Genomic DNA, 27,743 nt, shown 5'->3' with positions numbered 1-27,743 from the left:
TAACATCCTGGTCATCAATATACAGTGTTGAGTTGCTAGCTTGCGAATTGACTTTAATAAAAGCATTCTAATAGACAAACCTATGACCTGGAGCGAGTATTGCATACTAACATGTAATGATGTGAGCCTTCAAGTATTCATTTAGAAACTTATCAACACATTCATACGTTTTTTCACCCTACAATAACTGATACGGAGTCATTTTAGTTCAGTGTTGAGAGACATTTGTCCAATGTCAGGATTTATGTGGAATTACAGTGGATTGTTGCTTTTTGTGAGGGCTCCATCTCGGGACAACCAGTGAATGGTGAAAAACCGCGAGTAAATAAAAATGTCTATTTTTGACAAAACAGCTCTCTCCCCGCCTCCAAACCCTCCTGCTAGCTGAGATAATAACATTCTCCTCAACATTTGCAATAAAAGCGAATGTTGTAGTTATCAGATTACATTCAGCTCCAGAACCCTCCCCTTTTCTCCTCAATCGCCATCGTTCACTCACAACACAATCCAGTTTTAAACCCTAAATATGTCCCACACACTTATTAAACACATTTAAAGTATCAAATGTAAAGGTACCTAACACTTATGAACGAAATGTAAGATAATTGATGAACAGTCACAGCACACAACTGTGGTGCGTTCAAGGACCGCCGAGCAAAGTGCTAAGTCTCACGGCTTGACAAAAACACATTATCAGTGAACCGTAAAGACATAAACATGTATAAATTGTGGGCTTTCTAACAGTGGTACATGTATGACATTCGACCTGTATTATCACGTATTTATAAATTATTATTATTTATGAATCAGGTGTATTTTCTGCCGAAAAAAACTCTTTATTTACGTAGAAAATAAAAATATTCATGTTTTTGGACCAAAAATCAGCAAATTTGAAGGGCTGTGAATGCTGAATCTCGAATAAAGTCACGTGAGTTGCTGTCACAACAAACTACACAACAAAACATGTAAATAATCAAAAACATAACCCAAAAGACAATTTTCTGTCGAAACTACTTACAAATGAAACCTTTTCCTGCACAGTGTGTATACTTGGTTAGTATGTGTGAAGTGTGATCTTTTTAAATAGGTGGAGATAAACCTCAAACGCTACCCAACACCCTACCCTGAGGACCTGAAGAACATGGTCAAGTCAGTGCAAAGCCTTGTGGGTAAAAATGTTCACACTGGACATGGGCACCAGCATCATCTCAGCACAGGCACTGCCACCTCAGCAGGAACAAACATGGAACTTACGCACCACAGCAATGAACCGTATGAACCACCATGGCCCCTGCCTCCTAAAGAGGTAGAAAACATACACTTTCAATCACACCCACGCTTATAAAAATCATGAATATTCAAATTAGAAATTAAAAATAATCTGATGGACAATCACTATTTCTGTTTGTTTATTTGAGCAAAAATGAATGCGTTGTTTGCTTTCGTTTGTGTGTTTATAAGGTAACAGACAGAGAGATGCAGGACTTCTCTCAGACTCAGTTGATGGATCAGGGACCGATGCATAACTCCGGCATTGACATCCCAAAGAGGAAGGAGAAAGAGGACCTGACAGAGAGCTCAGAGGTTTGTGCCTTCGTCTCACACACAAACTTTCAGATGAGATTGCGGTTGAACGTAATGTCCAAATGACATTAATATAAGTTAATAATTAGGAGGTCCAAATGACCATATGGCACTCTTGACTGGATATTTGATCACTCTTCTTGCCAGAAATGAAACAGTTCATATAAATTGGTTTAAGCATAGTCCACAAATGTTCGAGCGAGTCCAAGTCAGAATCACCTGTTCTGCAGGCATTGTGTGAATGTGAGTGTGAATGTTTGTCTCTACATGGGCCTTGTGATTGGCAGGGCGACTTGAACTTTTGCCTGAAATGAACTTCGGAACCTAAACAGGATAATCAGCAGAAAATGGATGAATGGGTTGAGGTTATCCAGTTTTGATCATTATCCAATTGGAGCACCCAGTTGTGTTGAAGTTTTAGTCATCTAGCTGTTGATTTGAGGTGAATTGGAAGAATTCGGCTTTGGTTCTTCATGATTCCATTCACTGTGTGCAGTAAACCAGAACCACTGGCAGCAAAACAGTCTCAGAGCATGACACTACTGCTACCTTTAGGGTTTATACAGTATTTTTATGTTTGAAAGTCCAATCTTGATACCTCCAAATATACTCTACTTTTTGGCCAATGGAGATTTTTGCTGCAAACTAAATGTACTAGAGCCGCAACGATCAGTTGGAAAAAGTCAATTCATGCATTCTTAAAGGGATTGCTGCTAAGAGGTGGAAATTAAATGTGTTGTTTTTTTAATCCAATTCATCAATTAATCGTACAAATAATCGACCGATTAATCGACTGTAGAAATTCCTCTTCCTCGCTCTCTTTGCTATGATTTTGGGGAGGGAAAAAGTCCATTCATGCTTTCTTTAACGGACTACTGCAAAGAGGCAGAAATGTAAAATGTGTTGTTTTTTAAATCAGATTCATGGATTAATCGAAAAAATAATCGATGGATTAATCGGTTATTAAAATAATTGTTAGTTGCAGCCCTAAAATGTACAATAATAAACATGTTGTTGAGCTCTTTGAAAGGGCAGAATTGGTAATGGAGTTGTGTTGATGTACTTAATGCTACATTTAATAATGAATGGTAGCACAATATAAAAGGTAACTTTGTCATACAGTTAATGGACTATTTAACAGAATGTTCCACAACATGTTCAGGTTTTTCCGACAACGGCATACAAGGCAGTCATGGAAGGCCTTATGTCAGCTCATGAACCTGGAGATCGGTTGCATGAAGTCCATTCCGCATTGTCTGGGCAAACAGCCATGTGCCATATTGTCCTCCAAACCTGTAGAAGACACCCCACCGTTCCTAAGTGCTTCCATCCCCCGTGTGAGGGAACTTAAGTTTGGAGATGGTACAAGGACTCATTCCAGATAACACTATCTTGACGTTGCCCTATGGCACCAGCCTTCTCGTGTCAGACAAACATGAAATGCCATTTCACTTTAGCAGGGCCCATGCAGCTGATTTGTAGCACAAGATGGTACTGGAACCTCAAAACAATAATCAATAGCAACAGCAGAATAAGCTCTTTGATACAGGAAGTGAATACTTACCTCATTTTACATGGGTGTGATGCACTACTGTGTTCTATTGTGCAACCACCAATGCACATTCCTTTCAAAAGGGTGTTATTTAAAAGGGAAGTGGCTTTCCAATGAAGCATTTTGACAACAGAGAATTGATTAAGAAAACATACATTTGATAATTAGTAGAACTTGGGACTAAATCGTTCATACAACTGTTTTCTATCCAAAACCACAGTGGCTGTGCAGTGATGCTTTACCCTAACTAACCAGCGTGTGTTTCCACAGGACTCAATGGGCGGCTCACCCAATGACATCCGCATCTCTGACATGAGGCCCACCCTGGTAGAACCACCAATTTACAAACCAAAGGTGGTGCTGCTTGGCAAGGACAAGAAAGGTGTCGGTATTACATTGATACATTGAAATGTTATTACATTGAGTCATACAGGATTAACCACATTAAATCTAGTCTATTATAAAGTGCTTCGGGCGTGTTGTAATAGTGTCCATTAATTAGTCATGGTGCTACACAGATTAATTTCAGCACTAAACGCTGAGAGTGAGGGAATACTATAATGCTGCTCAGAATATGTGAATTCAATATACTCATTTGATCCCGCTGATTTTGTAAGTTTACCCCCTTAGAACTCTAAAATATACATAGTTGTGAATGTGAGTATGATGGTTGTTTGTCTATATGTGCCCTGCAATTGACTGGCGACCAGTCCAGGGTGTACCCCGCCTCTCACCGGAAGACAGCTGGGATAGGCTCGAGCACACCCACGACCCTAGTGAGGACAAAGAAGTTGTAATTGATCACCAGGGTTGCACACATCTCAGGAAGAATTTTGGTCCATTCCTCTTTGTAGATACTTTATAAATCATGAAGGTTTTCTGGTTTTTGCTTAACAAAGTTCCAGATGCCTCTACAGATTTTCTGTGAGTCACAGTTCCATGGCCATAAGCCATAATATTGAATGCAGGAAATCACAAATTAACATAAGGCAGAATGACTTCTGCGCTCCAAAATAAAACACTTCTCCCCACCCAAAAATATATGACAATATCCTAAAGACAGTATGCAAGTTAAAGTGTCTATGTCACGGCAATCAAAGTGACACTTGATGAAATTCACTTTTAATAACTCCTACAGACATTGTGGCCGGCAATGCAAGATTTTATCCGGCTTGTGCTGGATAACGTCGGCTCTGACAGTTGAGGAGTCTCACGTTCATCTCAGGGTCCACAAATAAGAGGCACGCTGCTCCATGGGAATGTGATCGGGAGACCGACTGTGCCACTCCAGGGCTTTAACATGCTTCTTCTCGAGCCACTCCTTTGTTTCTGAATTTTTTGTTAATATTCTCTTAAAATCAACCTACCATACAAATTACATACTGCTCATGTGGGGGTAAACATACAAAATCAGCAAGGGGATCAAATCATTATTTCCCCCATTGTACATTTAACTTGAATTTAGACTTTTATACTTATTTTGCGCTCATAAATTAGAAAATGGTCCTTGTCTTACAAGTAAAGGTGTCTGTAGAGAAGGGTGTTTAGTACAGTTTATTTTTACTCAACTGAGCAATGCTGTTTCTGTAATCTGTCGATAGAGTCTACAGATGAAGAGGTGGATAAGCTCCACTGTCTGAACCACAGTGGCTCCTCAGCCACCTACTCTGACTACTCTCCCTCGCAGGGCTCCTCTGGCTCCTCCAACCCACCCGCTAACGCACACTCACACGCTCACTCTCATGCACACCAACACAACCCTGCCCTACCAGCACCCAACAAGGATCAGGCTCTTCAAACACACTGGACCAATAGGTACGCCGAAATGAAGAATAATAGTGCATATTCAATGTCATCTCTGTCCCTCACTCTGTCTCTTATTTACAACTATCCATCATGTCCTCTTTTCATTCATCGCCATCCCCTCAACTTCAATCTCCCTCATCTATCATCCTCATCTATCTCCCATCTCATTGCTCTGCTCTATCCATTCTATTTAAACTCCCTCCACCCTGCATCCCTCTCTGTCTTTCCCATTCCTTCGCTTGCTCTGTCAAGGTCAGAGAAGCTCATTGGGATGCTACAGACTTGTCACGATTCTCTCTCTCATCATTCTCCTCCCCCGCTTGAAAGCTGACCAGTACAAACATCAGTGTGTGTTTAGAGGTTATTACCACTAAACATAAAGCCTGCAGCAGATCCGTAATTAAGCGTGAAAGGTTCAACATGCACAGCAACATTTAAAACCTATAAGTGGTGTGCAGTTTTGAGGCTTAAAGCAGCAATATATATGGTTGGGTTTAAATTGCATGCCATAATAAAGGTCAATCATTGATGTAGTGTTGATACCACACCATATGTTTTTTCGGTTACTGGCAGGTGGTTGGCACATTTTAACATTAAATCAGAGCATGTAAAAGCATGTAAAACCAGTAACCAGCTTTCTTTCTTGAAAAAAAATTATACAGTCACCCCATCCTTTATAGCGGTCAATTGGTTCCAGAACTGAGATAAATTAATTTCCACAATATAGGATTCAATGTTGATAAATAGTATATTCTCATAGTTAGAGCATAGAAAACTTGTTTATGACTTTCTAAATATGGTTATTACGTTATTAGAGCCAGAGACATGAAATAACACGGCTATACTCACCTTTACACTCCTATTATTCATTCTTTACACCACATTGCGCAACTCTTATGCTGCAGGGACTCAAGACGGTTGCTAGCTAGCGAACTAAAAATTACCCTCGATTTTATTTCTTGTAAGCTTAAGAAGCCAAAAACTTACCACTTCCACATGGATTGGGAGTAAATCTTTTTTTCACTCTATCATGTTGGACATGCCATGGCTGCCTAGTGACCAGAATACTACATAGCACTTGTATTTCAATAGGTTTTGACTAATAATAGACGGAACAGCAATCATTTATTAATTAATTAGTTTCTGAACAAATGCGATATAGCGATAATCGAACTGCGATATGGCGAGGGACGACTGTGTATATATACAGTATATACGTTGTGGGGTCCGATAACCAGTCGGTATACCAATGTAGTTAAACTGCACATGTTGGAGTGGCCTTTTATTGTAGCCAACCAAAAGCACAGCTGTGCAATAATCATGCTGTCACAGGTGGTGCTGTGAGGTGGATGAATTATGAATGCTCACTAACATAGATTTTGACAGATTTGTGAACGATATTTCAGAAAGGTAGGCCTTTTGTGTACCTAGAAACGTTTTAGATATTTGAGTTCACCTCATGAAAATGAGTGCAAAAACAAGTGTTTATATTTTTGTTGCTTTTATGTATATTTATATATTTTTACATTGCATTGATTTAATGATCCTGACTCATCATAATGTGTTCCCAGTGTCGTAGTAGGTGTTGTTGTCCAATGTCAGCTAGGTTTGGTTCCAGTAATGTAGTTGGTTGTTACAAAATAGTTTGCCATGTAATTAGACAAATTGGGGCATCAAATCTGCAAACCGGGATAACTACAGTACACCCTTAAGTTTTGATGTGCTGTGTGGTACTGTATTCCCATGTTTTCTCTGTATTACTACAGAAGACATGATATTGGCTAAATTAAGCTTCTATAGAGAGAAACAGAAGGAATGAATGCAATGCTATGTTACTATTTGGAAAAAAAACATGATCTCACATGGCATTTATTCAATACAATTTAAGATACACATTTCCTCTCTTACTTTAGGCTAGCCCAGTCTTTCCCCAAACCTATTGACTCCAAGCCCTTGCTATCGCAAAGAGAAACTCCTCCATCAGGGACCCTGCAGCAACGTGGTGATAGACGTCCTTTAAGTGAGCCTTTTGAGTGGTCTGAGGCTCCTCACTATGACAACACCGGGTTTGATGCTGAAGAGTCTCCTCTAGACCATTCATCTTCGGCTACAAGGCAGGGAAACCCACCGCTGGGATCCAAACCTCGGAGCCAGTCATCACATGGCCGCCGTCCTCTCCTGAGGCAAGAGCGAATAGTAGGCGTCCCATTAGAGCTGGACACACAGACGCTCCCCTTTCACAGTAACCAACGCTCAGCCCATGACAATGAAAACCAAGCCTCTGCACAACCTTCCCAGAATCCTTGGCAGAATTGGACCCGCACCCCAAGCCCATTGGAAGATAGGACAGCTTTTCCTTCCAAATTGGACCTCACACCAACCTCAAGCCCCAACCCAGACCGCAAGGTGGCGGACACAAGGTAATTGAAGCAAGAGATCATCAATTTCACTCTTCAGTAGCCTGTCACACCATTGTTCTACAGATTCAGAATTACTTGACCATAGCTTGTTTTTTGCTGCAAGGCGAGAGCAAGCAACAGGACCTCTGCCTGGTAGCTGGTCATACCACAACAATCAGGGGGAGCAGAACAGAAAGGACCAGCTCACTGTCACCGGAGGCAACAAGGTAACCGTGGTAATGAGTAAAAGCTCTGACCGGCTGTCACCTATGATGAAGGAGACAAGGTCCAAGTTTAAGAAATCCCAGAGCATCGATGAGATCGACATAGGCTCCTATAAAGTATACAGGTAGATTTAGTTTATGTTTTAACAATATACCCACTGTGAGTCAGACATGTACAGCACTTTTCCGATGTCTGTTCTTCTGCAGTATTCCCATGGACACCTACAGTTCATCTATCGAGCAGCAGAGCAGTTTGGACCGACAAGAGCTCCCAGGTTCAATGGAGCAGACCAACATGGCCCGGTCCCAGTCTGCACCCATGTTAGATGAGGAACTTGCATTCCAAGCGCATGGAAACCAGAACCAGCAGGGACACAGCCAAAAACCTGCAGTTCCACAGAAGGCCTACCATTTTGACCAAAACTATAACCCCCAGGTTAGCAACACGCATTCATATGGATTTTTAGAAATGTATTGTTCATCAAATTTGTAATATTTAAATCCAACAATACTCACGATACACAATTCTAACAGGTGACCATGGACCGCCGGGCCCCTCCGCCTTTCCCCAATACACCAGATTATGTCAACCACTCATCAAAAGCATTAGAGTATATCAATCAACCTGGCAAGACATTACCCAAGGAGTTGGTGAGCCCTCGGTACCGTGCGTACCCACCACTGGAGATGTTCTCTTTCCCCCAATCTCCAATCAGTCAGGATGGCTCCACCACCCAGCAGCAGCAGCCAATTCCATCGCAACGTTCCAGGCCAGGGTTTTTGAGGAGAGCAGACTCACTGGTTAGCTCAACTGAACTTGCTTTGTTCCGTCGAGTTCATGAAGCCCAGCAGGAGGCCCTGCAGGAAGCTCAGTATCGACAGCAGGTATGACACTTGTTGTCTGCAGAATTATTCAGACTTTTAGAACAAAATAACATATCATATGATCAAAGACTAATAGTATAATACATTTAAATATACATTTAATATATACATTTAAAAATATATATATAAAACCTATTGGTTTATTCGTCATGTCACCCAGCAAATTACCATTTTTGTTCATTTGATGTGTTTACTGTTCTGTGGATTTATCTCCCTTTTTGCAGCAAGGGGACCCTCCTCTTTACAGTCGCGCTCTTGCTTACTCAAGCCCCATGGATCATTCTGCCAACATGGTGGACAGCCAAAGTCAAATGATGCACAACAAGAGAAATGGCCGCTATGATGATGATTACCCCACCTACCAGGAACAGAAGAAGCCAATGATTGGTTATCCGACGAAGAGCTTGACTCAACGTCGCCCCCTGTCTGCTAGAAGTTACAGCACTGAGACCTATGGAGCATCTCAGGTGTGTCACCTAACACTCTTTTTATGCATGATGCAGTCTCATTAACATGTTTTTTCCTGGAGTGCAATTAACACATTACAACCCAACACCTTGTACATTGCTGGTAAATGTAAAGGCCTGACAATTTATCATTGTCGAAGGTAAAACCTAATGTTTGCCGTTATATTAATGTATCTACTGTTACGCTGTTTACCATACCATGAATGCATTTTTTGAGCCAGTTCCAGTTGAAGGTATCGATGATAAAACATTGATTTGTCACACAGGGTTTCCCCAAGTCCACATTTAATTTCCTCACTCTTGTTGTGCATAGCCCCAAGTCAGACGTTTCCCAAAATAGCCACAGATAGGTGTCCAGCAGCATACTAATCACTGTGCTGGCTCCTCTCAGCATTAAAGTGGATGACACAGTCAGGAAACTCATCTGAGGTACAAACATGGAGCACTTATGCCTGCTGTGTTATTCTTTCAAGTATTTCAGAGTACTGTATACACCAAACCTTTAAGTTACAAGTTATCTCATCATCTAGAAGTAATAAGTAATATTAGTTACGTTCAGCTTCATTTATTACATTGGTTAGGTGTGGTGTCTGCCCCACTCAAATGCTACCAAAACTCATGATCTGTTTCATCATCCAGGATATTTACATTTTTAAATCAAAAAACAAATAATGAAATACCAAATAGTTTGATTAATTGTTGCAGCTCAACTCAAAATATACCGGTTGTTTTCAGCTAAGTGCCTGTGTAACAATAATGGAGTGGCTCTTCAAATCTTGTATACAGGTATGCTTTTGCATTAGTGAGCGGGTCTAATTGAATGTTGTTTAACCATCAGGCCCGTCCAGTGTCAGCTCGTCCCACCATGGCCGCCCTACTGGAAAAAATGCCTCCCGACTATACTCTGGCAACCTGCCCGGAGAAGCCTTCAGATGACACCATCAAAGTAAGACCTGTGGTACCACAGAAGCCTGAAGACATCACGTCCAAGATGCCTGCCGATTGGAGGCAACAGCTGCTCAGGCACATAGAGGCCAAACGCCTGGACAGGGTACGTTCAAAGGATGTGCACACGAGGGAGGTCACACTCACATGCACATACAACAAAACCTTGTCTGTATCTATGTACGTTGTTTGTATTATAGAGTTGACCAGATACATGTCCGGCTGCATGTGTGTGTCCACTCCACACTGTCACTTCCTGTCAGCCCAACCTACTGCACACTCACTACCGTGAACATGTGCGGAAGAAACCACATGTTGTGAAACAGCCCAATGCAAATAATATATGCATTGTGAAAAGTACGGTAATTTGATCATTCTGATGGCTTGATTTGGCACCACTTTACATTCAGGATAGGCTTATTAAGAATTTACTATGATAAATTGGTTATTCGGTAGTTCGTTAACACTTTATTAAGGCTGTATTGACTAAAACAAGTCCTTAGGTAAGAAAACTGAAAGTGATCCCACATGTTTTTGTGAGATATTTGCAGGTAGGGACATAATAGATAACCATGACTTCAGTATTCCAAGTTAACACATTTTAGGTTGAGCAAACTAATGTTGGAATGACATTATCCACCAATCGTTGCTTGTATGACACAATATTCACTGTGTGTATGACTGAACACTAGCTAACATTTTTCTGTGCTTTCAGCAACTCTGCACTATTTCTGTGTTTCTTATCAGTGTTGATGTTTGTGGAGCTCAGTGTGTCCTCACCCTGCTGCAGCTTGCTCTGCACCCCATCTCTCTCCATTCACCCATGTCATGATGTTGTCTTCTCCAATCAGAGTGGTGTCCTAAAGCACAATACTCTCACGCTGGGCATGCTCTGTCAGGGCGGGGGTCACGGCCAGGGGCGCAGCAGCACTTTGAACTTTAACGTTTACAATAACACTAAGCATGAGCCCCCTGCTGGCCGCTGGCTGCCACTACCTCCTCCTCCATCTGCCATTGCTGTGAGTATCTCAATCAGAACAGTGAGCCCTTGGTACTTTACTGTATGAATGCATATATAAAGACTTCCATTTCAGCAGTTTCAGTTTTTAAGTTGGTTAAAACAACTAATCTTGCCAGTATTCTTCTCCAAACACATTTCACAAAAGGCAGGTGATGTCGCTTTACACTCTCATTGCAAAATTAGATCATAGTCAGTGTAAGAAGTAGAAATATTAAGTAAACACAAATGGGGCAAGGGCAATAGCTGGTGAAAATGTGACTCTGGGTGTGGTGTACTGATGGCAGACACACATGGTGTGAAAAAAGGTATTTGGTACGTACTTCAGCGCGGTTAGGTTAGTGTTCACATTTACAGTATTTTTGTCCGGGGACGAGATGATGCTAAGTGAAGCCCATGCATTACGTCGCGCCTCAATTGGACCGTGTATGTGGCATAAAACACTAATGATACAAATTTTAAGACCAGGTGAAAAATTGCAAGAATTTACATTTTGCACTGTTGGATCTTAAGGAAGTTCTAATTGAGTTCAAAATGAAAAAAGAAGAAATGGGAGAAAGACCGAAGCATTTTTTGAGAAAGCAATTTATTGCAAACAAGCATTAAAGTGAAATAGGCTGTTCATCAGCTGATGAAACGTTTAAGACCACAACCACACAAACGATTGGCAAAAATGGGGATTCAATATCATTTTCTGTCAGACGCATTTTCTGTCAGGTATTTACATGTCCTGCTGTCTTCATAGCAAAGGCAAAAAAGCTTTCTCGGTCGGATTGTTGAGCACAAGCAGGGCCTCTTGCAGCGCACTATTGCTGCTGAGGTTGGGCGCAGTAAGACAGTCATTTGCTTGTCTGTGAATGGAAGTTCCCCGTACTTTTAGGGAAGCAAACGATGCATGGCTCAAGATTGACACACATGCAATATCAAGGAGATGCTGTACTGTATCTCACAAAAGTGAGTACACCCCCACATTTCAGAAACCATTTCTTTCTATCACGTCAAGGAACAACACTAAATACATGGAACTTGGATATAACTTATGAGTGGTCAAGCATACAGTTTGCAAAGTAACAGAGGTGTGGACTTGAGTCAGACTCGAGTCACAATTTTGATGACATTTAACTCGACTTGACAATATCACCAAAGACTTGCAACTCAGACTGGACTTTGGCATCAATGACTTGAGACATGGCTTGGAATTTAGTCTGATGACTTGAAAATACTTGAGATTTTCAGTGAGTGTGTTGAGTAAAATGTGTCCCCGTTCAAAGTATTTAACTAACGTGATCGTTGCTGTCATTTCTAGCAAAACAACACATTTTCCCACAGAATGTACCTCATTGGATGCATCTATTAATGTCCAATCACGTTTAAGAACAAACATGGGGGGTGTGGATTACATCTCTGTGCACTGACTAAATCCTGAACGCTATGTCAGCACTTTTTTTCTGTGACTTAGCCTTGTTAAAAAAATAAAACAATTAAAAATGCATTTATCAAATTGAATAGTGTGTTACATAGTGTGTTACATTGTTAAAATGATCATTTTATTTGGAAATGTTCAGACACTTTGCACTCCTTCACCTTCAAGTTGAGGATGCCCCACAGGTGCCCTGGCCCCAGGTCTAGAGATATACAGTACTTAGCCACTCCATCACCTTCAACTTGCTTAGCCTGGCAGTTGTCATCTTGGAGGCGTGTTTGAGGTAATCATGTTGGAATACCGCTATGCGGCCCAGTTTTTGAAGGGATGAGGACGATGTTCTGCTTCAAAATCTCACAGTACACATCGGAAGTCATGTTTTCCTTGAGGAACAACAGTCCCAGAGCATGAAGCCACCACCACTATGCTTGACTGTAGGCAAGACACAATTATCTTGATATTTTGTTCTGTTGCCAGCTCGACAGCTTTAGACAATAACGACTGTGTGTTGAGTCATTTTCGGTGGATAGTAAATCTATACCGCTATACAATTTGTACACTGACTACTGTAAAACATATTCAAGTTTCATTTTTTTGCTATTGTCCTTTGAGAATATATAATAACATAGTCAGTGATATATGAGGGATGTACTCACTTTTGCAAAATACTGTCCATCTACATGGGTTTGTCATAAATGAATTCTTACGTTGTTACATGTCCCTTTTCCTGTCTTTTAGACCCCCTCCCAGCAAGCTGCCATGCTGGATAATGATCAAGAAGGTGTGTCAGGGAGCAATCAATGGGTTCCTTACTCACTTGGCAGGAGGGACGTCCCACCTGACAATCTCATGAAAAAGGTAAAAGCTGACAGGATGGGAAGAAAATGTGAGCATCTATGTTTACCAAAATACCGTTCATATTGCCACAGGCCAGTCACTCTCACAACCCCTCTCATCAATCACACAATGCCATGATCGTCACTTCTTCGTCTTCTTCCTCGGCCGCAACGCCTCATCGTATGGTTGGCCAACAGGGTTATGATGGCGGGATGATGAACAAGGGGAGCCAATACCAGCCAGGAATGCCGTTATCAGTTGTTCCGTCTGGGGGGCAGTATCAAGGCAACATGTCTCAAGGTAGTAGTCATTTGGAAACAAGAATTTGTTTCAAATACTATGACCAACTATGATCATTTCATTTATTTTTGGAAACATTTATTTAAATCGAGAAATTCAAAACATATAAGATGTATTGAGGGTATTGTGAGACAGGCAGGGGGGTCTCTGCTGTTTAGTGATATTTGACAGGAGACTCATTGTGTCACACTCTGAAAACCCCAGGCTGAGATTCTTTAGGGGTATTTATAATGGTTTACAAATGTCTGTGTCTTTATTCTTTCCATTTAGCCCATAACACCCCTGGCCAGGTCTACCCAAGTGCTGGCCTGCCCATGGCCCTGTCGTCATCCGGGAACCAACCCCAGTACAACCCACATATCTCCCACACATCCCATCAGCCTCAGCTCCCACACAACAACCCCCAGTACCACAGTAACCAGGGAATGGTCCACAGCAACCAGGTTGTTGTGACCACTCACACCAACCCACGGCCCCAGAGCGCCCGTTGCCTTCTGCAGACCAAAGGCCAGAAGAGCACGGATGGTTTCCAGGAACAGGTACATGTTTCTGCCCACCTGTGAGTCTAAAGCAGCCTCATCTGCTACTGTTTTAACGGTCAATTCTGAAAGTGTGTGGGCCGAGTATACAATTGGAATTAGGTTAGAGGGGAATTTGGCATTAGAATTTTGTATTTTTTAGATTTAAAATTAAAAAACAATGTAATAGTGCTGACAGAACATCTCACAGGTGACATGAAAGTATCATCATTCAGTCAATTTCAAGTTTGTGCTTTCACTTGTGTATGTTCTTACTCTCTTTCTAGTTATGCGTAAGAATAGAGAAGAACCCCGGTCTTGGTTTTAGTATCTCTGGTGGCATCAGCGGCCAGGGGAACCCCTTCAAACCCTCCGACATGGTACGACCCTGCCAGGCAACTGGAGTAGCTGTTGACTTTGCTAAGTTGAAGTCTCTAGCTGCAATTGCGCCTTAAACACTGACCAATCGCAATTGTGGTTGACATACATAAACTGGTTAAGAACCATCAAGTGTAAGTGTAAGCTTTCAACTGCCCTATTTTACCTAATTCAGATATCTGGGGTTTTCATGGGATACATCAAAGCTGCACTTTAACAAGTCATGTTTACACAAGGTAGAGTAAGAGAAGAATATATTTTGTATTACAAGTAAATGAAAGAAAGTACGTTCTATGAAGGATCAACACATTAAATATCAATACATCATTGGTATTTTTACTGTGTTGTTATTTTTTTCTTCATGCTTACATGCGTATATAGTGTCATATTAAAACATATTCCAAAATATTTTATTCTTTCTACTTTGCACTTGTCTGTCTTCCTCAGGCACGTACTGCCACCCACAGGCACATGAAGTGTGGTTGCTTGTTGAGCTCTCAAAGCTATTTTAAGAAGGCTGTCTGGTTCTGGGACACTGTGAGGGCTTTTACGTCTTCAACACTTCAGTCTGTGGACTCCAATTTTGACAGATTCTGCTGCAGTTTATTGAGATGTTGAATAATGGAGAAACAGCTCATGCTTAGAGAGTTCTTGAAACACTCACGGTGATATATATAAGTCACGGTGAATGCTAATGGTAGAGGAACTTTTTAAGTCATAATGTGTCATCCAGCTTATTGCAGGTTTTAGAGGATGTCAGTTTTCTGATACCAGTATTGTATGTTTGTGCTATACTATATTTTAAATGTAACTATATTTTTAAATCCCATTCATGTTTTAAGTACAGTTTTAACAGTCGTTTGAAACTTTCTTGTGTCCTTCCAAGCTAAAACAACAAGAAAAATCACTAACTTAAAACATGGGTAGGGCATGCATCATTTTGCACTGACAATAAGTACTGTATATTCAAAAAGTACTGGCGATGTTAGGTTTGTATTTATGGTCCAAATGTGTAAAAACAAGTGTGTTCTGACATTTATTATGTCAGTTATCTTCGATCAAATGCACTCAAGAGTCTTAAAAGGATGTTTGGAAATGTACATTGATCTTCTTTGTGTGGGTTGTTAGTAACCTGAAATGATTTGAGTTGCTGTCACTTAGGGAAATAGTTTGTTTTATGTTTGTGTGAATAATTATCTTTCGAGAGCTGATCAGTTTAGTTGTCTGTGTTTAGACAGTTGTTTTTTATGTTGTCAGTGTTACAGAGGAATTCTCCTTGTCAAATATGTATACATGCTTGGGCATTCCTTGTGCCAGGGGTGTCCAAAGTGCGGCCCGGGGTCATTTGCGGCCCACAGTTGTTTTATTGGCCCGACGCACATTCTGAAAATATAACAAGAAAACAAAAAAAAAAATCAAACAAGCAAAAAAAACAAGAGCAAAAATGGAAAAATCAAACGTAATTTTACAAAAAGTTAAGTCAAAATATTAAAAGGACAAAAGTTTTAATTTTATGAGACTAATGTTGTAATATTACGAGGAAAAATAATATTTTAGTTGCATGAAGCTGAAATATTAAAGAAAAAAGGGATTATTTTTTAAAGATGTTATAAAACATTAGGTTGGGGAAAAAGTTAGAATGTTACGAGAATAAAGTCATAATATTACAAGAAGAAAATTTATGAAGATTATTTAAGAAGAAAGTTTAAATAAATAAATAACAGAAATGGAAAAAAACAACTGAGAGAATAAAGTCAAAATATTAAGAGACAAAAGTAATATTCTAACAAGAAAAAAATTAACATTTTCTTAGAATAAACTTGTAATATTGATAAACTTGTAATAAAAATAATGTCATTTAAGTTGCAGAGTTGAAATATTAAAGAAAAAATATGTTTTTGTTTTTTTTAAGTCGTGATATTATGAGAAACAAACAAAACAAAATAAAGTTGTAATTTTTGGAAAATTAGGTTGGGAAAAAAAAGTATTTTTATGAAAAAGGTAATTTTATGGGAATAAAGTCATTATTTCACAAAAAGAACATTTACGAAGATTATTGAAGAAAAAAGTTGAAGTATTAACATGTAAAAATATGACATTTAAAAAAAACTGCGAAAATGGGGAAAAAGCAAAGCTGAGGTGCTGTTTTTTTTCTTGATATATATCTATATATGTACTGTATATATATATATACAGTATATGTAACTTTTTAGCATATCTACCTGTGTTGGTTTCCAAAATATCAAAGTGGCCCTTGCAGCTTATAATTTTTCAGTATGTGGCCCTCGGTGGGATAAATTTGGACACCCCTGCCTTATGCCTTCTGTGCCATACATGTGTGACTGTCGCGTACGCTTTTACCTGTTAACAAGCCCTTTTGTAGTTACAGTATATGGTACAGTGAGCTCCATATGACAATACGAGGAAAGGTCACGTTTCCTCCCTTTTGTGCTTGAATGTCACACCAACGACATTTAACATAAACAGAATTAAAAAATAAATGTTAAAAAATTATGAGGCTCACTGTATAAATGCCAGTGAACTAACTATCTCCCTCAACCCGCCCTCTGTGCTATGTGTCTGTACGTGTTTACTATTCACTCAGTTTGTAATATGTTGGTGCTGCTGTACTGTCATTACTATGGAGTATAGTTCTTTATTAACTGGCATCCTTCCTATGTGGCCCATCTCTTAGTCATGCCTTCAACAAGTGCACAACCTGTTGAAACATGTTGAGCTGATCCAGCCACCTTGTCCCACGCTGTCTTCCAAAGCATCTTTCACCACACTGTGAAAAGATGTTGGTGTTTTTATAATCTCTGCCTTGGGTCATTTAGGGACAATATGGGGGATTTTTTTAATCTTCTGCCCTCCTGACAACCTTATTCTTTCCCCAACACAGTACCCATTCCATACCTATTGTTCTTACCCCATTCTATATCTTCTGTATCTATCTATATATTTACATCTCCACAGGAGCAAGTCTTTATCTGAGCAACCAGTAAATATATTTTGGTGCTTTTAGACAATAGTTAAGGATACAACCTCTGTATATTTTAGAACATTGAGTAAAAGTAGTTTAGTGTAAGAACTTAAAATAATTACAGTGCCCTCCAAAAAGTACTAGAACAGTGAGGCCAATTTCTTTATTTTTGTCTGAGAACATTTGAGTCTGTCAGTAGGAGATTAATATGAGACCAGAGGGCAATATTTCAGCTTTTTTTCCAGGTACTTACATTTGGATCGGATGCCCGACTTACAGTACTTGAACCCACCCATTTTTCATGGAAGCAAAAGTATTTAAACATGGTGTGGTTTGATGCCCAGGTGTGTCCTGTTACATCGCTCATTCAATCAATAAATAGCACTGAATGTCTACGCTCAGTTTCATATCGGATAGGATAGATTTTGCCTGTGCAGACGGCATTTAGAGGTGAAAACAACACGAAAACCAGAGAGCTGTCTATGGGTGAAAAACAGACAATTGTCAATCTTTGAGAAAATGTCAAATTAATCGGAACCATTGCTCAAAAATTGGTCATTGCCAATAAAACCATGAACAAAAGAACAATGGATACACCAGAAGATGCAAACCACTCATTGGCAAGAAGAATAGGAAGGCTAGGGTGGAATTTGCCAAAAAGTACATATATGAGCCTGAAACATTCTAAGAAAAAAGGCTTATGGACTGATTAATTTTGGGACTCTTCTTGATCAGATCCAGATGTAAATACCTGGAAATCAAAGCTGAAATGTTGCTCTCTTGTCTCATATTCATCTTCGGATGACAAACACAAATGTTTGGCGGGCACTGTAAATACCTTGAATAAATTGATTGTATTTGCATGCACCTCTAGAATCAGAATGAATGCCCTTGTATTTTTTGGCAGACATGTTATTTTCTGCGGGGCGGGGTGGATATTAAGATGAGAATGAGAAAGGCAAAGATTCTAAACCATCGTGTCCCTGTGTTGTCCTAACCTTGTATCATTTTGACTTATAGGGTATCTTTGTTACTAGGGTACAGCATGACGGGCCCGCCGCATCCGCTCTGCAGCCTGGAGACAAGATACTGCAGGTAACAACCTCTCACACGTCATCAGATCAAGCAGTAACAACCATGTTCTCCTTTCCTCTCGAAAACCTCCCTTCCCCTTTCCAATTTGGTAAAAGAGACAGATTATGTTCAGGGAAGCAAAGGCACAAATACAAAGTACTCCCAATTCTGTCAGATTGCGGGAATTTCGCTGCTGCATAGCTGTCTTCAGGTCACCCCGTAGATTTGTATTTATTGGCTGCAGGTCTGAGCATTGTCTGGGCTATTTGAAAACCTTCATTTTCCTCAAATTTCGTAGCAGGTTTAGGGTCAAAATAACTGGTATTTGGCTAAAGCCTCAATTCCAGCTGAAAAACCCCCAACCCCAAAGCAGGATACTGCTACCACTAGATTTCACAGTCAGTACGTGCATGAATTGACGTAAAACTGTCTTTTAAACATGCATGGCTTTTTAAAAGTGAAAGCATCATACCTAGATGATGCGACTGGAAACTAGTTCTCTCTCTTGCATGTCTGTCCTACTGGAGCAGAGCCGGCGTTCTGTGTACGCGCCAGTCTCAACGGAAGGATGGAACTCGGAATTAATTGTGGCCAAGTGGGTCATGATTGTGCAGACATTGATAAATGTTCGCTATATGCACATTGCTAGTAGCGGTTCAAGCGAATGTGTGTCAATGTTCAGTGATTGTCGCTTGTAGCTGTTAATACGTGTTCATCTTCGGTGTATGTAACTTTAGCTACGATCGAAATAGTTGCAGAGTGGCTCATGAATGTGGAGAAAAACAGACAACTGTGTCTACCGGTATTGGCTATTAAAGACATACGGTACATTTGAATGGAGGAAGCCGAACGGTCGTACTTTGTGATGTCAAAAAGTAGCCATCACAATACGGCGACCTGTATTGTTTCTGTGCAAATTGCTAGCCATCCAGGTCAAGATGCTCGTCATAAATTGAATAGAGGGCAACAGGTAATCTGACAAGTAATTGTTTTACATAATCACTTCAGCAGAGACATAATTGATAGCAAAGCACAATATATAGCTCGTAGAATTCCGGATGCACATTTGACGCGAGACACAATTGCCAGGTCTTGCCAGAGAAACAAGCAACTAGCTCTCCGAAAACGCGCCCAAAACAACAAGAATCTTGGGAAAACAAGCCAAAAGTCACTTCTAATAGGTGACTTTGGCAACGCTGGCCTGGATGCTTAGCTTATATTTGACAATACTCAACCAGAAAAGCAGAACTTTTACCCACGCTGAAAGGAGCATAAGCGCCATATAGCATTTTGGGAGGCACACAACGCCAATAATCGCAGTGGAGAGTGCATATAGTGCATATAAACAGGGTCGTCACACTGACGTGAAAACTGGAGAAACCAGATTATTTCAGTAATCTGACTAATTTAGTGCATGTAAACGTACTGAGTCTGTGGTGTTCATCTAGTGATGTGCACCTTTATTCTTGTGCAGTGTTTTTTAAAATAAAAACACAAACAAACATACCCAGGCCCCAAATGTATCATGTCTCTCAAAATTGGAATAAGCGTTAGGGTCTGTTTCAAACAGTTTCATCTTTCAGTGTGAGCATACAGTTGTGGTCAGGCGTTTACATGCACTCATCTTGGGCTTTTAATTATTTATTTGAACTGTTCTTTTTTTATGATTGTTTAAGAGCCTCAATGATTTGGAAAAAAAGAAAACTGGGTGCACAAGTTTGGTAGATTTTTTCTAATCCACACAAGGTAAAAGTTATACATGCAGATAATACTAAATAATAATGGATTGATTTCATATAGCGCCTTTTTACAAGGTACACAAAGCGCTTCACAGTGAAGTGAACCCATTATTCATTCACTCCTCGGTCATACACTGGTGGTGGTAATCTACATCTGTTTCCACAGCTGCCCTGGGGTACCCTGGGGTAGGCTGACGGAAACGTTAGCGCCTACGGCCTGTCCAACCACCACTAAACATTCATTCACATTCATACACCAGTTTGTGGCACCAGTGGAGGTAAGGTGGGTGAAGTGTCTTGCCCAGGGACACAACAACAGTGACTGGGTGGAGGGAGTGAGGATTAAACCGCCAACCTTCTGGTTTCTGGACGACCTCCTGAGATAGTCCTCGGGTTACAAACGAGTTCCGTTCCTAGAGTTTTAGTCGAGTTTTATGTAAGTTGGAACTTACACCTAAATCAATGACCCAAGTGAATCACACTGTACACAGAACACATCAGAACACGAAACAGTCATAAAAAAGACAGAACAACTCTTACTTTTGTCCTCTGGTTGTCTTGCACACTAGAAGGGGCGTTGCAAGGGAGGGAGAGACAGGCCGAATGGGAGGATGAAATCACTGTTCATTTCTTGGTATATATAAGATCCTTTCACATGTTCTTTCACCTTCCTTTTCTTTCACACACTGCCCCCAGATGATGAAGTGCAAAAAGTAAATTGCTAAGTGATGTTATCCTTACTCTGTGTATCTGCGAATTAGGCGCACGCTCTCTATTCATCCACAGCGCACAAGACAAGTAATATGCTGCATATGTGGAGCGTGCTGGAATTAGTTTCTGAGCGAGTCTGGTGTTTACAGACTAAAATTAGATTATTAATGAACTACAGTATGTTGGCCACAGTCAGGAGATCGCGAAGATCTGGGTTCGAATCTCCGTTGGGCATCTCTGTTTGGAGTTTGTATGTTCTTCCCGTGCGTGTGTGGGTTTTTTTTCCAGGTACTCCGGTTTCCTCCCACATTCCATAAACATGCATGTTAGGTTAATTGGCGACTCTAAATTGTCCAAGTGAAGATAAGCGGCATAGAAGATGGCATACAAAATGCCATAATGTATGTGGACTGACATGGAAACTTCTGACCATCAGATAAAACGTTTTTTCATAGAACGGTCCAGCCCGAACACAATTGAAAATCTGGGGTCACCTGAAGAGGGCAGTGCAACAGAGATGTTCCCAAAATCTGCATGAAATCAGTATGTAAGGGACCACAAATTCACTTCTTGTGTGCAGAGGCCTTACTGACCTTACTCTTTTAATATTTAACCAATTTCAAGCTCCCGGTTTTAGCATCTGATAGTCACTGATTATGATAACCTGGAATCCAATGGGACTTACAGCTTACAGAAGGTAGACATAAGAAATTTATAAGAAGAACAACGCTACATTTGTTTCGGCAGCTACTGCTGGCAAAGTAATTAAAACACAGTTATCAATGTCAGACTTTAAAACTGATATTTTGCGGTGGCTTAACTGATGTTAAGGAAGGTTGCAGAATAATGGAGAGCAACAAAGTGACATAGTGTGAGTGTGAAAGCAGTAAATATCAAATATTTGCTCTCATAAGTAGGGTTTTAACAAGATTCGAAAATATCCAAAAACAATACCTCCTCCTTTTCCTGTCCCGTTCCTCCCACCTCCACAATTGTTGAATTCATCTTAAATGTCCTTTTTTGTCTTTACCCCTTCTCTTTCAACAGCATGTGTATAGCTCCTCCACTTTTCTCTCTTTTCCCCCAACAGTGATGTGTTACTGAGCTAATGATGGCAGTGACCCTCCATCCTTCCACAAACACACAAATAGACATAAGGGGGGAAAAAAACTGCAACGTACATATCTATAGATGCATGCGCACACACATGCTGCTGACTGTGCTGCGTGTTTGCCTTGCAGGCGAATGGACATAATTTTTTACACATGGAGCACGAGACAGCCGTCTCTCTGCTGAAGAGTTTCCAAAGGATGGTGGACTTGGTGGTTCTGAGAGACAGCACCACTCCCTAGAAATACCTTTATAAGAATAAACAAACACATCATCACTTCTGTGCTAGTCGCCATCCCTCACCACACCACCTGCCCTCTGCTGGAGGCTGGTGGAAGTGAAAAAAATGAGCCTCTTTTTTTAAAAAAAATAAAATAAAACTTTTTAGGGGAATGCAGACTTTTTTTTGCCTATTGCTGGATCATAGGCAAATATTCGTGCCAAATGTAACATAGGAAACATATCGTCTATCTGTCTACCGGCGAGGGGGCCTGATTAACGGCCTAAAGGACCCCCAAAGGACTGTACAACTTGAGTCACCACAGGGCTGCTCCAGTTTGGATTTTGTGTTTGGGTTGTTATTTAGGCATCTAATCTAAACGTATCCAGTTGCTTTCTTTTTCTTTTTTTCTTTTTTTTTTGGTTATGTAATTAGGTCATGTATGAGGGTTGTTTTGGTTTTATTAGCTTTCCTTGGTATTCGTTATAATTGTTTTAAACACACGCTTCACCTTCTATGTTCTTCACTTGTCCTTTTGCTTTCAGTACCGTAAATCTGTTCTACAGTATTCTTTTTTTTTAATGATTGATTTCACATGATTTCTATTGTAATGCCGTCTTGTTCTGACGTCTGCCTCTAGTGTACAGAAATGAACATTTAAAAAAAAACTTCTGCCTTGTGTACATACATTGAACTGCAGCTTCCAAGAGCTGCCTTAGGGGCCTGAACTAGTCTTGTTTCATATTGTTTTTGAAAGTTCGGTTCAGTTATGTCTTGTGACTATACAGTGATAATTTCCACAAAGGGCAGGGGTTTTTTTTCTTTCTTTTTATGGGTCGAATAAGCATTTTCGGCTCAAGTCCCATCAGTACTGTTTATATTGTGTTTATAAAACCGCCTGCTATAGAGCTGTGCTACAAAAAGAGCGAAAGCAATATTGATATTTTGGCGCTGCTGTCCATTGAGCTTTCCAGCAGAGTCTAACGTGTCCTATAGTGCCATCTAATGAGAAACTCATGCTAATGTTTACACACACATACACATACAAGTATACATAAACTGTATATGCAATGCTGCCCTCCACATAATATGTAAAGCCCTGTTTATATTCCACGCTACACTCTCTCAAACACATATGCACTCTGTGATATTATTCACAATGTTCGTGCCGCATTTGGAACATTTGCAGTGTTTTACGTCACTCGTTTTTTACTGGTTGTATTATAAACACACACAATGCAACCGTGTCCCTTGTTCATCGTGGACACGGAACTGGAGTACACTGAAGATTTTTGGTGCGGATGATGTTCTATATTTGGTCCCATTCGAAGCCTTTCATCCTCCCAAGTGATATTTACACTAGCCCGAAATACCAGAAGTTACATTTTTGCGGCCCACATCTGGTCTGCCCGCAGTGCCACAGGCTGCACGGCTTTCAGTGAGTGAATAGTCAGAAAAACCAAGGCTCTGTTATGCTTAAAGAACCAATGTGGAGGATTTGAAGGGATTTACTGGAATAACTTGTTATTCAAAAGTGGCACGTGGCACTCAATACGTCCACGTTGTTGTTTGAACTTTGTGATAATATAATATAATGTATAATATGGCTGAATTAACGACCGATTTGATCATCTGGAATAGCACATTTCATGCGTGTTCTGTTGGTTCTGGTTCTGTTGTGTATGTACTGTATAAAGTGGCACCCGCCCCCCCAAGCGTCAAGTGTGTTCCAAGCCGTTTCATTCCGTCAGTGGCACTAAATGACACAGCTGCATCATTTGGGTGTAACCACAGCTTCCAACTCAATCTAACGTCAAATCTAAAAAAAAGAACAAGAAAAAAAAATCACGAAAGGTATTATGATGCGAAGAAAGAAATGGTTTAATAATATAATTATTTTTACTACATTTTTCAGGTAATTCTTTCTAAATATATTGCTATACCTTGCGTTGCTAAAAAAAAAAAAAAAAGTTGTGCTATTTTGTAATGACTCTTATAACGATGTTATCGACGGAGGTACGCACAGTATGACTTGGAAACCGAAACATGTACCATCCAAAACTTGTACAAAATGTATTTCTACTGTAATTGTAATTTGTGTTATACAAATATATTATATATATATATATATATATATATGTATATGGTTATTAAAAAAAATCATTTTCTATGTGATAAGCTACATAAGAGCTGAGACAGTTTCACTGTACGACAGCTGTGGAAGAAATCCGATTGAAAGCGACTCCTACTAATTGTGAATGTACTCATGCTTTCTGCAGTATACACTTGCTCAACTTGAATGCTGCTTCTTCTGTTGTGTGACATAAAATTACGTTGGCCTCCAATGAGAGAGACGCTCTTCAAGGTGGACATTTTTTTAAGTGACGGTTTACAGCACTATTTTTGTTTGTTTGTTTATTGAATTATTTATTGATTTATTCGTTTGCATACGCAAGTTGAACTCCTTCCAGTTTTAATTTTGAATATTTATGAAAACAAATGTAACTGCCGAAGAATATATAATATATATCACGTGTTTAGAATGCATTTTGCAGATGCTGTCTGTACATACTATTTAAGATACAGTTTTTACAACAACAACAAAAACATATATGTATAAAATTGAAAAAAACGCTGTGCAGCAATTATACTGAAGCCTTTTTGGGCTTTGGAACGTACAATTTTTTCAGTATATAAGAAGTGTTTTGAATAATGTATTAAAGTCTCTATTGTACAAATAATAAAAATGTCACTATTGGTAATCTGGGTTTGTTTTGGTTTTTTTTCCCAGTGTAAGTTCTTTCACTCCGCAGGTCACATGCATGAATTGTCCATTTTTCTGTTTATTTATGATGAGTGCTTTTGGCCACTGGCAGTTAGGACAATTCCTAGGGCCCCTGGCAAAATGGGTAATTATTAAAAAAATAAAAATGTGATGGTTTTCATCTGGCCAAAAATTCCTGGCGGCACCCCTGCTATTGGCTACATATGATCTGAAAAAAGGAACCATAAAATCGCCTTAATTTACACCGCAGGTGTCAAACTCAAGGCCCGGGGGCCAGATGTGGCCCACGAAAAACTGGGAAAAATGTGTGCCAATGATGCCCTACACCGTTTTCCGTCTAAATGAATTTATACTTTCATTTTGATAGAAAAATTGTCCTGCTTGCAGTTCTTCTAAACCTCAATATTAGCATATTATTACAAAGATATTCCGGGCATTTTTTATTGTCAAAAATACAAATACAATAAGTTGATTGCCTGTTCTGATATTTTTTGGTTTAAAAAGTGTAAAGAGGGACAGCATCTTTAAGCACGTCCGAAACAAATAAACCATGACCATATACAGCAAAGAAAAGAGAAGGATTATGCGGACCTTGATGGATTGAAGCTATTCACTTTCATCTTCTCCACAGATGCTGCTTTGTCTGTTTCCTGTTTTCCATTCATGTAACAGCCTCATCCTCATCTTCTTTAGTTGTCTATGAGCTGAGCTAGCCGAGGTCTGGTGATTGTGTGTCTCACCGAACATGACAGTAACGCCACTAACACCTACTGTAGTGACCAGAGTCTCTTTTGAACGCCTTATATTTGTATTTTTGTTATTTAGCCATTTTTATGCTTGAAAATGCTTACTTTGTACTTTAAGATGTAACATTAGCTCAAATATCTATGTTTTGATTATAATAATAGGCCGTGTTCAACCACGAAAGAGAATGATACATCAATTTTTGGATTTTTTAAAATTCTTGATAGATTGAAGCCATGAAGCGTGCCGTAGCGAGGCAATGGCAGAGCTACGGGCCAGCCCTGGCCACCCTTGGTCACTCTCCGGCCACCCCAGTAGCCATCCCCACTGCTGGGGGACAATTTTGACAAACGTGGCTCTGCGGGGCAGAACATTAGTTCAGCCTAACCGTCGTTTCCGCTTGGACGCATTTCACTGCGGCGCACAACTTTCCATGTGGAGGAGCTGTCAATAAAACCGCGTCTCGCGTGAACTGCAAGCGGTAGGTAAGTTTTCTACGATTACTTTGGTCAAGTTTTCTCACTATGTTGACTTTGACTTAAATTCTGAAGCGTAATTCACATGAATCTGTTAATAATGGAAGCTCTCTGTAGCAGCATGAGTCTAGTGTTAAAACAGTCCGCATTATGCCCTGTGCTGGTTTGGCCGCCATGATGGTGAGCAGAATCCAGAAACTATGCATTGAAAACATGTCCTTGGCACACTGTTCAGCTATTAATTGCGGCAGTGGCGGAGCTACGGGGTTGCCAGTGGTGCCCGTGGCCACCCCTGGTCACTCTCCGGTCACCCCACTGGCCATCTAGACAATTCAGGTATCAACTTATTGCCACCCCTATGTGAGTAATGGTCTCACCTTGGCCACCCCAATGAAACATTTCTGGCTCCGCCACTGTGGCAAGGGAAGACTGTGCCTACATGGGGGTGCCCATTTTGTGATTTACACCTATAAATATCAGTCCATTTATTTTATCCACATATTTCGATTGTTAATGTTAAACGTTAGCATGCTAACACCTAGCATAATAGTGGTAAGTGTTTATATAACTGTCTAGCAATGAAAATGACTAAAAATGCTACTATGCAAATGTTAGCATGCTCGCAATGCCGACATGCTAACGTTAGCATGCTAACATGTTGCATAATAGTGCTAAAGTGTCTAGCTATGAAAATGGCTAAAATGGTACTATGCTAATGTTAGCATGCTAATACCTAGCATGATAGTGCTAAGTCTTTATGTAAGTGTCTACCAATGAAAATGGCTGGAAATCCTACTGTGCTAATGTTAACATGCTAGCAATGCTAACATAATAACATTAGCATGCCAACACCAAGCATGATACTGCTGAGTGTTTATATATGTGTCTTCCCATGAAAGTACCTAAAAATGCTAGTATGCTAACGTTCGCATGCTAACACCTTGTATGATAGCGCAATGTACCGGGAAGGCTAACTTTTGTGATCCGGCAGAAAAAAAGCACAAATGTCCTGCCATTGTTGAATGAGTTGATGTTGGAATGAGGTGCATCGGTTGAGAAATGTGGAAGTAGTAGTAGCTAATAGCAGTTTTACGGAAAAGTGGGAATTTTGGGAACATGTTGAATTTCTCTGGAGAATCTGGTCAGTTTCCAACTTGTATGAACATCCGGGCATAGTTTTGGTATCCATTACCACTGTAAATGATATGTATCCCTATTCTATGGCATCTCTTTGTGAGCCCAACAATCAACAATAGACACACACCCACACTGAAAGTAGTGAGTGTCCTTTGTTCTCGTTCCTCTGTCTTTTCAGGGAAAAAATGTTACTTTTGTGTCCAAACTGGCCATCCCACTTAAACAATCCTGCATACATTCCTCTGCACACACACACACACAGCATGCGTGTGTAGTGTAAGCCCCCAAATCCCACAAAAGCAGTCAATACGCTCTTGTGACCTGATCAATGACAATACCAGAGCCTGTGCCCATGACCTGCATTCAGCTGATCTGTGTGTGTGTGTGTGTGTGTGTGTGTGTGTGTGTGTGTTGTCCTACAGTCACTC

At 40.2% G+C, this 27,743-nt stretch overlaps 1 protein-coding gene across 16 annotated transcripts in view; it reads left to right on the top strand.

Annotated features, from left to right (window-relative positions):
• lrrc7 (leucine rich repeat containing 7) overlaps positions 1-25,763 on the top strand; it is a 104,552-nt gene extending 78,789 nt beyond the window's left edge. For 3 of the 16 annotated variants that reach the window (XM_054788566.1, XM_054788565.1, XM_054788564.1), the window contains 16 exons: positions 1,088-1,306; positions 1,462-1,584; positions 3,407-3,518; positions 4,738-4,951; positions 6,856-7,362; positions 7,466-7,690; positions 7,773-8,001; positions 8,100-8,450; positions 8,675-8,917; positions 9,756-9,968; positions 10,714-10,881; positions 13,042-13,161; positions 13,233-13,440; positions 13,711-13,979; positions 14,246-14,338; positions 18,340-25,762. In XM_054788566.1, the coding sequence (XP_054644541.1) occupies positions 1,088-1,306; positions 1,462-1,584; positions 3,407-3,518; positions 4,738-4,951; positions 6,856-7,362; positions 7,466-7,690; positions 7,773-8,001; positions 8,100-8,450; positions 8,675-8,917; positions 9,756-9,968; positions 10,714-10,881; positions 13,042-13,161; positions 13,233-13,440; positions 13,711-13,979; positions 14,246-14,338; positions 18,340-18,594 (3,549 nt within the window). In that variant the 3' untranslated portion in view covers positions 18,595-25,762. Of the gene's footprint in view, positions 1-1,087; positions 1,307-1,461; positions 1,585-3,406; positions 3,519-4,737; positions 4,952-6,855; positions 7,363-7,465; positions 7,691-7,772; positions 8,002-8,099; positions 8,451-8,674; positions 8,918-9,755; positions 9,969-10,713; positions 10,882-13,041; positions 13,162-13,232; positions 13,441-13,710; positions 13,980-14,245; positions 14,339-14,783; positions 15,242-18,339 lie in introns of those variants that run through there. The other 13 variants (XM_054788578.1, XM_054788567.1, XM_054788579.1 and 10 more) reach the window with 11 other exon arrangements.
• Positions 25,764-27,743: the final 1,980 nt, after the last annotated feature.

The sequence above is a fragment of the Dunckerocampus dactyliophorus genome, chromosome 10 (genome assembly GCF_027744805.1).
Source record: "Dunckerocampus dactyliophorus isolate RoL2022-P2 chromosome 10, RoL_Ddac_1.1, whole genome shotgun sequence".
NCBI lineage: Eukaryota > Metazoa > Chordata > Actinopteri > Syngnathiformes > Syngnathidae > Dunckerocampus > Dunckerocampus dactyliophorus.
The sequence above is the reverse complement of the archived record's forward strand: the minus strand, read 5'-3'. Positions and strand labels throughout refer to the sequence as shown.